The sequence below is a fragment of the Mastomys coucha genome, unplaced genomic scaffold (genome assembly GCF_008632895.1).
Source record: "Mastomys coucha isolate ucsf_1 unplaced genomic scaffold, UCSF_Mcou_1 pScaffold8, whole genome shotgun sequence".
NCBI lineage: Eukaryota > Metazoa > Chordata > Mammalia > Rodentia > Muridae > Mastomys > Mastomys coucha.
Window position 1 is genome coordinate 38,234,442 of NW_022196914.1, and position 13,425 is coordinate 38,247,866.

A 13,425-nucleotide genomic window follows, 5' to 3' on the forward strand; every position below is an offset into this window, starting at 1 on the left:
TCTCTGTCATAAATTCTTCTGATATATTTGCCGCCCAGCCATCTCCGTTTAGACCAAAAGCCAAGCTATTTAAAACTCAGTGGTTCCAGGTTGTCTTTGGCTAGTTAAAATTTACCTTCCTGTGGTAATTTGCTATAGAGCCCACTTGTTCCTCATCTGTCTGCTGACCCTGAATCCAACATACCCCACAACTGCTGACCAAAATAAAACCTAATAGTCAACACCAGAGTCAAGTAAACTAAATGAGCTCACCCTTGCCAGTAGCTTCTGTAAGTTAACCCAAGAATAATTGCTTAATAAGACACGTCATTACCCTACCTTCTGTCTGAGTGTCTGTTCCATGGCTCTGGGTGTCCCTCAATTTCCTCTTAGTGTCTCTAATGTCCCTGAAACCTTAGGTAGACATTTCTTCTGTTTTACGAATTTTATCTTGCCCTGTCAATGTGTTCACCTGCTGACACATCTGAAGCTTACATGCACCCTGGTCATGCATGTGTCTACATGTCTTCCCCAAGAAGAGCTCTTCTGGTGAGTGGACCTTTGGTGGCTTGTGACTACACTCTTGGAGACGTCAAGACCAAATCAGCAAACAACACAATGAGGGAGAAAAGGAACATCTCACCATTTGTAATGATTGTTTCACTGTCTCTCTCACCACTCTGTGATGGCTCATACAATCCTATGACACACGAAGACCTCTCAGACAAAGCAGCACAATAGTGGCTCAAAAAAAAAAAAACAAAGTTAATGATTCTGGATATTGTGGTCCATATCTGTAGTTCCAGCACTCAGGAGGCTGAGGTAGATTTCTGTGAGTTCTGGGTTAGCCTGAGATACATAGAAAAACCTCAACATGAAAGTAAATAAAAATAAAAATAAACAAAACCTAATAGTCAAAAACTGTATAAATTTACACAATTAATTTTTTTTAAAAAAAATTTCAGGTATTAACAATCAAAGATGACTATGTTATGTCCCTCACCTGAGGCAGTTTGTGACATACTGGGTGAGCCATCAGCTAAATCAAACACTTGACTATTTGAGGTATGTGTGAGTAGAATATTAGATGCTGCAGAATGAGTGTGTGTGCCCTGCCTGTGTGGAGGCATGGGGGCTAGAGATCTGTGTCTCTGCAGTTACTCCCTGCTCCCTGCTTCTGAGCCGTTTTCTTCACTTACTGACTCCATATTTACTTTTAATATTTCTTCTACTTACAGCCTGCTCTTTTACTCTATTCTCCAACTGCAGCTGAACTTAAAATTGGACAGATAAAACTGCAGAATGCTGGAAGATGAGTGTTATCTGTACGTGACATGTACGTTCATACAGAAAAAGATGTTAAGGAAATACTTCTATTTTTAAAAGGCAATTTTCTAAAGATCTCCTTGCTGGAAAGCATGGTTCTTGCGTTAAATCTACCAGACTCTGACGAGATTTAAGAGTTTAAAGTTGGTGGGAGTTGTCTGAAAAGATATAGTCAGTGTGATATTTTAGCCCCTCCCACCTGCCTGAACGGTTCCAGCCTGCTCTGTTGCTTCTCAATGTAATAAGGCAGAGACACTTTTTTTTAAGAGAACAAGTTCTTTCCTGAAACCCAGCTCTGGCTCCACCAAAGAGTGTTGACCACTGAAGAACAGTTGAAAGCATTGCCTCCATAAAGAGACCAGGCCTCCAGTGTTACTCAGACCCTCTCAGGGGCAGAAAGAACATAGTACTTCAATAGTTCTTCAGTGTCTCACTCCAAAGTGAGCTATGTAAGCTAATTTAAAAAAAAAATACTGGGGGCTGGAGAGATGGCTCAGCGGTTAAGAGCACTGACTGCTCTTCTAGAGGTCCTGAGTTCAAATCCCAGCAACCACATGGTGGCTCACAACCATCTATAATGAGATCTGATGCCCTCTTCTGGTGTGTCTGAAGACAGCTACAGTGTACTTAGATATAATAATAAATAAATCTTAAAAAGAAAAATACCTATACTTCAAAAGACCTGTTTTTCTAACTCTGTCTTCTTTAATAGAGGAATGAGGTGCCAGAGAAAAGAGCAAAGGATACTGACAGGTTTCTCCGGTCTCAGGATGGTTTGCCTAGTCCTATTTAGCCTTTCTCTTTGTTTCTGGGTGATTTTGCCTTGTCTTTTTCCTAATCACGAAACTGTATTACGATAAAAGAGGTGAGATGGAGGCCACTTGCTCCCTCCTGGCCTAGAGTTACTTCTATTACACTCTGCTCCTGACTACAGCCTGTAGTAGGTGGAATAGGGTAGGGGAGGGCAGGATTGGGGGGATAGGAGGGAATTAGACAGTGATCAGAATGTAAAGCGAATAAATAACTTAATGAAAATACAACACCTGCCTGTGAATCCTGCTTCCCTAACTGGCCTGCCTTGTCTGGCCTCAGTGGGAGAGAATGTACCTAGATCTGCAGTGACTTGAGATGTCAGGGTAGGTTGCCTCCCCAGGAGGGACCTCTCCCTCTCAGAGATAAAGGAGAGGAAAGTGTGGGGGAAGAGACCTCGTGAGGGGGAGAGAAGCTGCTATCAGCATGTCAAGTGAATAAATTAATATATTTTCCTAGAACCATTAGGATTTATACCTCTATGCACATAAGCTGCTTTAAGAACATTGTCTATAAACAACTGATGAAAACATCCAGTGTAACCCAAGGAGTGGCAAAAGCATGTTGCCAAACAGGATGAACTGTGGGATTAGAATTCTATAAAGTATATTCAGTGTATACAAAACGTTAACAAAAATGAACCATACTCAAAGGTTAATAGAGCTGGCTTCTGAGTAGCATCCCTGTGGGCGAATTCACTTCTATTTTCCACTCCTTTGGAATAACTTTATCATAAAGTTCTAATTGGCATTAACTTGCAGATTGCAATAATGCATAAGACATTTACGGTAGTCTTTAAAGCCCATGTGTCTTGTCCTAACTTCTTTACAAACCTTTAGGACTCAGATTCCAATAATCAGTCCTGCCTTTCTCCAAACCCATTCTATTTTCTCTTTTTCCTCATTAATTTACTCACTTTACATCCCAATATCCCCTCCTCCCAGTCCCCCATCCCAAAACCCCCAAAGTCCCTTCCACTATTCTCCCTCCTCCCAACTCTGCCTCCCCCCAACCCCCGGGTATCACCCAACCCTGTAAATAAGTAAATAAATGGGAAAAAGAAAAAACAACAGCAAAAATGTTGGATGGTCTTGGTGGAAGAGTTCATGTATATGGATGGGCACTTTTTGGTGGTATGTTGTATATGAAGTTGAGTGTGGTGTATGCAATATGCACATGTAAATATTGGTTATGCACATATATGTGTGAGGACTACAAGCTGACATGGGTTGCTCTCTACCTTAATTTTTTCAGACATGCTCTCTCATAGAATTTGAAGCTCATAGTTTGAATGAGGCTAGTTAGCCAATGAGCTTCAAGTATCTACTTGTCTCTGTTTTCTATCCCCATCCACAAGCACTGGGGATACACCATGTCCCATATTTCTCAGATTTTACATGCTGGGGAGTCTAAACTCAGGCCCTCACACTTATACAGTGGATGTCGTAGCAAACGAACCACGTGCTGTTAGATGCTTATAGCCTCTGATTCAGGAAGGTACCAAGAACCTGAATAGCTTCATTATAAAAGCAAAGGAGAACAACAAATGGTATGACTATCAGCTTGTAGAAGAAGCTTATGAATCAGCAATATTACCAGGATTCTAATTGCCTTGGATCTTGTATTTTTTAAGTGTTGTGTGAGGTAAATTTGTCAACAACATACAACTTTTAAGATTTTTTAGCATCTCATATATGGAATGTGAATAGTATGATATTAGCCAAATGTAATTAACAAATTACACCTTTCATGACACTATCAATCAGTTGTTACTGAATATATTTAATTGTGTTAGAAGAGGAAAATAACAATTACACTTTAAAAATAGCTGAGTCTTCTGCTACTGTTGCTTTTATGAAAAGACAGTTTATTATACACTGTTCCCAAATAATGTGTTGTTTATATTGTCAGTGGCCAAGTAAACAACCAACAAATCCAGGAGTTAAATTCCAAACTCTCTACTTCTTAGTTACACAAATTTATTCAAAATTGCTCTACACCTTAATTTTTCCTCCAGGGCAATAGCTACATTGTTCCTCTTCCAGAGATTTACCAGCCAACACAATATGTCAAGCTCAGTAAATGTCCACTAGTCACTTTACCTTGTATGTTACCGAGTAAGCCATTGTGAGTATCAAGGGTGGTTTAGATGCCACAGGAGCCAGCAACCCTCTTGAAATGTTACCTTCTAAGTTCTATTGAAAAGGAAGGTTTTCACTGAGCATGGAAGTACATACCTGCACTCCCAGAACTATCCTAAGTTTAAGGCCACCTTGGGGTACTTTGTGAATTTCAGGTCAGCCAAGATGCATAATAAGACTTTCTAGAAAATGCCTTTCCCACAGGGTCATTACACAAATTTTAGTTTCAAATATGTAGGCAATGTAAATCCTCCTGTGTGGCCACTCAGCCTATTGTGGATGAGTGTGTGTGTCAGGAGTGTGCTTCAAAGATAAAAACGTATGTATCAATATCAATAAAAGCATCAAATGATAAAAATTAGTACATATGATGAAATTTGAGCAAAGAAAATCTCCAGAAGATTAAAGCTTCTTAGAAATAGATTTTCATAGAGTGCTATAAATGTATTCCATATTTCCAGTTAAATCAGAAAGAAGTGTCTCCTCATTATTGTTCTGTCCATCTGCAGTATGCACACAAAGACAGGGAGCACCACAAGCTAACATGGGACATCTCTGAAACTGCCAGTAGGTCCACTAAAATCCCCTTTTCCTAACAACCTCACACAGGACGTGTCGGGTAGGAGAACGGAAAAGGTACCACACCATGCCTGGAGACAGGGACAATTTTAATAAATCAGAATGGAACATGAAAATGTCAACTTAATCAAGCATTTAAATTTTATTAATCAAGCCTAATTTTTATGAGTGCAAATAATCACTGAAGCTGGACAAATTTGTTCTCGATTGCATCAGAAACATAATTTTAATATTTAATGGACTGATGAATTTAAATGGAGAATTATCTTTATGAAACATGCTCTCCATAATTTGCCATTAAGTGAGAAATAAAAAAATCAACATAAATCTTACATAAAGGTTATTTAACTAAATGTTGGTACTATAAATATTATAAATGCATTGTACACTAATTTAGCAACCACATAGTACACTACATAAAGCAGAAGTGATAAGTGCAGCAGACAGGCTCAGCAAGGCTACTCATCAAGTGCTGACTTACTGCAGGAAGCTCGTGAGTATTTCCAGGTAGCACACGGTTCCTGAACATTCTTTACACCCCAGCTTTAATACTGAATTCTGTCTTTCACTGACCATATTCTTTCCAATCCAAAAGCCCCACTAGAGCTTTCTTTTGTGAAGATGATTCTTTTTACACAAAAAAAGGGTTTAAAATACTTTATCATTATTATAGAAAAATATGTAAGCTAAGGACTGAAGGACTGATTTTTACACCAACATGCTTCATTTTTAAAGTTGAACATTCTGGCATAATGTTCTCAATTTTTAGAACACTGTAGGTGAAAATCATAAAAAAGAAAAACCTCAGTATCTGAATCTTTTTCTGAACCTACAACCCATTCCATCTGCTCCAGCCATGACTCAGAATATTGCTTAAAAGACACTCTTCTAAGAGTTCAGTAGATCCAAAAGGTTGGCAATCATGAGCTCTAAGAGAAATGCTTTATTTGCAAATATTTTTTCTTATAAAGCTCGAATGTTTCAAACGTGTAGTGTTTATCTGTGCTACTATGTGTGAAAGTAATCACTTGCTTAAAATAGAAATGGCCTTGTGTAGCTTTAGTGTTCTCAAGCATATCTCATGGAATTAGAGCAGGGATGTTTGTGTGATGGTGTCAGGGCATGCACTGGAGCAGACACCATGCAAACCTTTCTTCTTCATTGCAGAGCTGTTAAATAACACAGAGGAGCTTGGATGAGGCAGCCCAAAGGCATAAAGATCACTAAAGTTGTTTTCAAGTCCAAAAATTTTCAATTATGTCTGTCTTGTTAAATTGGTGTGGTTGTGGAATGAAACTTTGGATTTTAACGTTAAGGTTTAAGAACACAACTGTTTTATATGAACTCTTTATTACTTATGAACAAAGTATTTTACTTCAAAAATACTGTTTTTTTTAAACAGATTTATAATAAGCCCTCTTTTAATTTTACTTGAAAACGACATTAAATAATTCAAAATGTTTGGCCTTTTATACATTATTGTAATTTGGCAAATAATAACACTTTAAAAAAAATAATATTTTAAATAATGTATTAGAGGTTAATGGAAACCCTGTGGTCCTGCTCAGATGAAGTAACACACAATATCCTAACAACACCAATGTTTTTGTTTTTTTGAGGTATTTTTTTTCTTTTTTTCTTTTCTTTTGGCAAGCAAAACCTACAATACATTGTGAGTCCTTTAGATGGAGACATAGTTCAAATAAACACTAGAATTCTCATAGTGCTTTGTGTAAGGATGAACATTTAAGAAACCCAGAAGGAAATATGAAGAGAAATTCATTTAAGATGTTTATGTTGAATAGAGAATTTGTATTAGCTATTGTTTAGATTTCTCAGTGAAAAGGTTTCTTCTACATGTTAAATTAAAGTGACACTTAAGAAAATGAAAGGTTACATCCTTTTGGACACTCAAGCAAATTTACTCCCCTTGTGCCTTCCAGCAAAGCATATTATCCTGCAAATAAGGACGCTGTTGATGATGCAGAATTCAGGCTATACGTAATCAGTGGCATGAATCAACAGCCATCCGAGAGGCACATTAAAGCCATACTTCTTATTAAGAACCAGACTAAATTACAACATGGCACTTCCCAAAATGAGCCACGGAAATGCATTCTCCATGAAATAATTGTCTCTTAAAAATCAGGAAGTCTTTTAGCAATGAGTGCTAATGCTTTTCTTTCTAGTCTGCCTTCTTTTGTATTGCAATTCATTCAGCTTCACTTCAAACTTATCACACCACCAATTATTATTATATCTAGTGCCCCAGTTATCTTGATAACTACTGTAGCTAAAATTCTTCAAGGTCAAATTCATAATAGCATGATTCAAAATAGGAGGCCACCATACATCCATGTGCGTTGAGAAGTACTGGAATGAAACAGTGTACTCCAGACATGCTCGTGGCTCTTCTTTTTACAAACAAGTAATTAATTATACATGTAGTTTACTTGTTACATGCATTTTGCAAATGTTTCTTTTCAAAAGGTTTGGAGGAAGCAGGTCCAACGATGAAAGACAGTCTGCCCAACACATCTATACTGATCTAACTGATGACAGAAGTCTTCAGCCAGAACTCTGGTGCTCTCAAGTTCAAAATCATTTGAGTGGTTATATGCATTTTCTCAATCCCTTGGCATCCCATAATTTCCTACTGCACTTATACCTATGATAAATCCATTGACAGAGAAGTACATGCTCTGCTGGATTTATGCATTTGGTTGAACTAAACAAAATCTAGGCATGGTGAAACATCCTACGCTCTTCTAACATGTTAATGTCTGCACTAGAAATGGGCACTTGTTCTGGGTGTTTTCAGAGACAAGCATCTGTACACATTGGACATTTCAAATATGGAGTTAAATTCAAAACTTCTGATAATATCCTTATTTTAATATTAATTTTAATATTTTAATATTAATTAATATTTAACCACTGCTATTGTGTATGTGGGCACAGTGATTTCTTTAAATATATATACTTATACTGTTGGAATCAAAACATTTGACACGTGTAACTATTGTTTTTGAATCTAGCAGACTATACATTTGATTCAAAGATTATCTTTAAAGGAAACATAAACACACAAGAAATTGTTTTCTGACAGCATTGACTTTGGGGGCAATCTAGGGTTCCATGTGTCTAATACTAATAAGGTTAATATACACCAGTTTTTTTTTGCTTTTTTTAATGTAAAGGGTTTTAAATAAGGGAAAGACATGATTCCTAAGAAAAATCATAATTTTTCTTGTTTCATAATTTTTAAGGACTTTTAAATGTCCTTTCATTGCCTTGGTTGTATACACACACCCTAATTAATATTGGTAACAATGTAATATTGGTAACTGCCAGCCCATGGTGATTTAAATAATGGAGTTACCAAATCCACTGCTTTTTAGCCCTTTTCCATGTGCTTTACAACCATCTACATGCACTTTCATTCATACTACCAGAATTCGTGATGATTCAGCCAGATACTTTGTTTATTTATAATTTATAAAATGTCCTGCTGTACTGTGTTACATTGGAAAGTATGAACTCTAAAGAATGCCCTTTCAACTACTTAAGACATATAGATTCTATAGATACAACTTGGTTCCCTTTTGAAAAGAGATTTTTTTTTACAAATGTACAGCCATATATTAAGTTTTATATGCTAATGACAAGTGTTCAGCAGATTGTGGATATGGAAGAAGAAATACTGTGCTTTTAAAAATAATGGATTCTACTTGTTTTTTGACTGTGATGTAGCTGGCACACTATGTTTAGGCCTAGGTGTGTTTTTTAAAATGTCATCTTTATTAGTATTACATTCAAAGAATAGTACTGCGTCAGTTTCTTTCCAGACCTTCCTCCAGTGTGTGGCTTATAAGTCTGTGACAAGCGACATTACAGAAGAAGGTCGTGTCACTTTTAACTGCTTGCATTACATCTTTCTGATTTCCCTAGTGCCCTTCCTTTGTTTGATTAATACTACTTGCTTTCAAGCAAGGTATCGCACAGCATGATTTGGAAAAAAAAATTCTAGAGCCTATCTTAGAGAATTCCCTTTAAGAAAAAAAAAAGGGGGGGAAATCCAACTTATTAAATGCATCTTTTCTAACAAATGCATTTTTTCTCATTTGTTTCCTTTTTCCCCTGAAGGAGATCTCTCTCTCTCTACCTCCCTCCCTCCGTCCATGCTTCCCTCCCTCCCCCCAGCCCTACCTGTGTGTCTGGGTGTGTATTTAGTAATTACATTATTGCTGACAAATTTTGCACTATTGAACTTTGACTACTTAAACAATGAGCTATATAGCACTTATTTGGGTTTCTTTGAAGTGGACAGAGCTGGCATTTGAGGCAAGAGTTTTCTGTTTTCTATTTGTCTTAGTCAAGTGTTAAAATTCCAGGACTTCTTTGAAATAACAGTTGCTGTTTGAGGTCTCTAGGAAAGCTACAGTTTTGTATCATCTTAAGTACACTTCAGTAGAACACAGTTTATTTTCTTAGCTCACCTTACTGTTTCTGTGCTCCTTACGTTAGTTAGGTGGAGTGTGTCTTCTAACACAGCCCTGCTTATAAGCTGCATGCACACTCAGAGCTGTCCATTTGTTTCACTGTGTCATTAGTGCCTGAAGATCAGTCATGAAGCCACCATTGCCTCAATTTAAAATCTTCATCTATGCCCATCATATACCTGATATGTGTTTCTTAGGGTCAGTAAAAACACCAAACAGAATTTTATGTCAATCAGAATATAAGGAAAAGGGGGTATAATTTAATTTCCAAAGTTAATGTTATAGAAACATTGACATTTTATTTTTCATTATTAGCTAACATTTTTGAGTACTTATTTTGGTACACGAGTTGCATGATCTCACTGGGTCCTTAACCAGCACTGTGGGATTGGGTTCTTTTCAACATTAGTTTCCAAAGCATTTTATGCTTCACCTGAACATATGCTGGTGGGGCACATTCTGGAGTGATATATAGAAATCAATAGGAAGCCATCATCTGTGTTAGCAATCCTCATGTGTTGGCCTGTGATGTGGCCATCAAAAGGTAACAGAGGAGGGAAGCCCTCGATAGTACACAGCACAAAGGCCTCTCTCAACACGACATTCTTCTGCCAAATGTAGAAGCAAATAGTTGTGTTGTGGGGATCTGGTTGCACATTCGTAGAGTGATTGCATGTAGCCAATTACCCACTCGGGCAGGGTAATAACAGTTTGGGTTTCACAAAAGAAGGGCCCAATTCTGTAGACCTCCTCAAGTCACACTTGAACACAATATCCTTTGTAAAATGTATAAATTAGCCAAGTGATTTGTTTTAGATTTCAATCATATTTTGAAAATTTGGGGAGTTAATTTGATAGTGAGGATCCCTGCACCCTTACAGTTAGATGCAGATGGGTGCCTCTCTAAGCAACTCTTCCAAAGCATTTCCATCATTTGCCTTTATTCATTTATATCACTGGTTAGATATAAATCTTTCATGGGAGCTAGGTCAGCTCTGTGAAATAAAGGGTAGATGCTACACTGTAGGGTTTGTCTGGTCATTTGAAGACCCAGAACCAGGAGGAGCAGTGATGCACTCCTGTAATTCCAGTCCTTGAGAGACTGAGGCAGGAAAGGTGACAGACATTAGAAAAACAAAAGCAAGCCAAAGGAAATGACAGCCAGATGATGAATTTATCTATTTATCTGACCAGAAATATTTCTTGAACAACTGCTATGTAGCTTGTAATATGCAAAACATAATCTGTCACATTTGCCTTCCGGGAGTGAGGCAGGATGGTGAGTGTGGTAGAGATGACACACAGGAGACAATTTGTATCTGGTGCTGACTACTGAATACCAGATCGCACACACTACACAACCAACCCCAACCCTACAATACATTTTAATTGTTACTAGCTCAAATATTGTTTTGAGTTTATTTTCATTTTATATTTATATGACTCTACAAGGCCAACTTTAGGAAAACAGAAAGAAAAAAGTCCTTTATTTAAATATAAATTTTTGTAAGATAATTTTATTTTTTTTAATTTGTGGTATAAAGTGTTCTTTTAAAAAACTCTCATCAGGCTCAATGACTTCTTTTGATGAAACCTAATCTGTATCACAAATAATCAATTTGAATATATTATCATACATCACCACAATTGTCACTGATGTGACCTTATGTATTAGTGTGAATGCTTTAAACTGGTGAAAACTCAAAAGTCCAAATGAAGGTTTATCTGATAGCCCCTCCTTTAGTTCTATAAGGTTCATGTGAATATTGATGAAGTCTCTGTATGTTTCCTTATCTTTTTATTTGCACATTACCTATATTCTATACCTTGGGCCAGGTGTTTATGACAAATACTTAGGAGCTGTTTGAACATAGTTAAAGAATATATTAAGCACAGATTCCTTGCGGAGGCTGGATTGGTTGCATGTTGTCCAATAACAGACCTTCTCAACACATATTACAAGCAACATAGCATGCTTCTGGGCCCTTTTAAGGTACTCACTGTTCAAGAAGAAAGCCACAAGTCCTACTTTTTAATAAGATATATGAAGTGTGACAATAAGTGAGGAACAGTTTTGTGATTTCAGATGTCTTTAATTATATAATGGTTCATGAGAACTGGAAATTGGTGTTTGGATCATTCATTAAAGTTACAGAAAGCTTTTAAAAGACTTGATAAAAGTAACTGGGAATAGCACAGTGTCTCAGTTCACACCGTTCTCTAGCACAGTCTGGATCATTGGCATTTTCACCCAGAATCTATTTCTATTTGTATGGAAGAGTCACACAAAAGAAGAACTTGGTCCTTCCATCACCAAAAGCTTGGTGAGAGAGTACTTGATAACTGTGTTTCACCTAGTTCTATTTTGAGATACTCAGACTCTATTTAAAAAGCAGCATAAGAAATAGAAATGATAAAGAATGTCCATTCTACATAATTATATGGCCTACCTGGAAAATACCTCACAGTTTTCTATTCTTAGTTTCTACAGATGGCACACACATGTGCATATTATTGTGGGTAAAATATTTATTTGAAATGTGAAATTCAAGTTTGCTTATTTGTTAAGGCAGAGACTTTCTCTGTAACCCAGGCAGATCTTGAAATTACTGCATAACTTATAGTTTTCAAACCCTCTGTAGACCACCAGCCTCATAAAGCTACATTTATTAAGTTTATAATTATGTACTGGGCAAAGAAAATAAAAATTGTTTGTCAAATTCAAAATATTTTCCCATTTAAAAGTATGTATATTGGGGCTGGAGAGATGGCTTAGAGGTCAAGAGCACTGCTCTTCCAAGGACTCAGATTTAGTCCCCAGTACCCATATGGCAGTGGACAACCATCTGCAACTCCATTTCCACGGAATCTAAAACTCTCTTCTGGTTTCCAAGGGCATCAGGTATGCAAGTGGTAGATAAACATATATATGTACATATACATATATATATATACACACACATGTATATATATGTATATATGTGTGTATATATATATACATATATATGTATATATTTCAAACACCCATGCAATAAAATAAAAATAAAATAAAAAATAAAATAAAATAAAAATAAAATTTGAAAGTATGTATATTCACCAATGTAAGCTGTATTTATTATTCATATTTAATTATATAATAATAATTGTAAAAATATATTTATGATCCTTGGATAAAAATCACAAAGAATTTAAAAGGCTATTTCAGGTAACCCACAAAATTGAAAAATGGGACTCAGAGCAAACCACTCAAGTTGATTTTATACATCAGAATTAAAATTGGGACCTTTAAAGACATTCATTGTTAGTTTTATGCCACAGACCACCAGTGTGAATCAATTAATAGAAACAAGTTTTTATCTTATAGTTGGGCAAAAAAGTAAGTTAGAAATAGAGGAGCTATTTCATGCTTAGTTATCTTGCTCCATGTTTAAAATGCCTGATCGAAACAGGCCGCAGAAGAGCTAGAAAGGAAATTTCATAACTTAGATCATCCTGCAGATGCATGCTAGTTCACGGTGTGCATACTTCAGCTTCTTTGACACCAAACCTTCCATGAGGGTAGGTTTCTCCTCACTGAGTTCCTCTTCCATGCTTTAATCAATTAAAGGCTGAGCACTTGCATAATCTTCCACTCTAGATGAAGCTTCTCCTCTCAGAGCATGTGTTTCAAATGTTAATAAAATTTTCAAAGGGTTCAAAATGACAGAACAAAATCCTCTCCTCTAAGAGCAGAAAAACAACGTGTGTTTCTGTCTGTAGGTAATGGAGGACATGCTGGAGGACGAGGAGGAAGACGACGACAGAGATGACAAGGTAATTATCTTTCCCAGTACTGGGTACCTGGGGGTGGGAGTTACAGACATGACACTGTTTTCACAGACAGTTAAAAAAGAAGTTGAAGTGTTTTGAGTCCAGAAAATTGGACAGTGCTGTTTATCATCCTAACAATGCCACTGCATGCAGCAAAGAGGAAGAGACGGCTATAAATCCTCTCTGCTTTTGTCCAGAGCTGGGTCAAATATTTTTCTGCCAGGAAAAAAAAATCAGCTTGTCTGGAACTTGATAGCTATTGTGAAGATCATGGCAGT

At 36.8% G+C, this 13,425-nt stretch overlaps 1 protein-coding gene across 5 annotated transcripts in view; it reads left to right on the top strand.

Moving 5' to 3' along the window:
* Mctp1 (multiple C2 and transmembrane domain containing 1) overlaps positions 1-13,425 on the top strand; it is a 586,378-nt gene that overhangs the window by 489,543 nt on the left and 83,410 nt on the right. For all 5 annotated transcript variants that reach the window (XM_031359932.1, XM_031359934.1, XM_031359933.1 and 2 more), the window contains one exon: positions 13,097-13,150. In XM_031359932.1, coding sequence (XP_031215792.1) covers positions 13,097-13,150 — 54 coding nt within the window. The remainder of the gene's footprint in view (positions 1-13,096; positions 13,151-13,425) is intronic.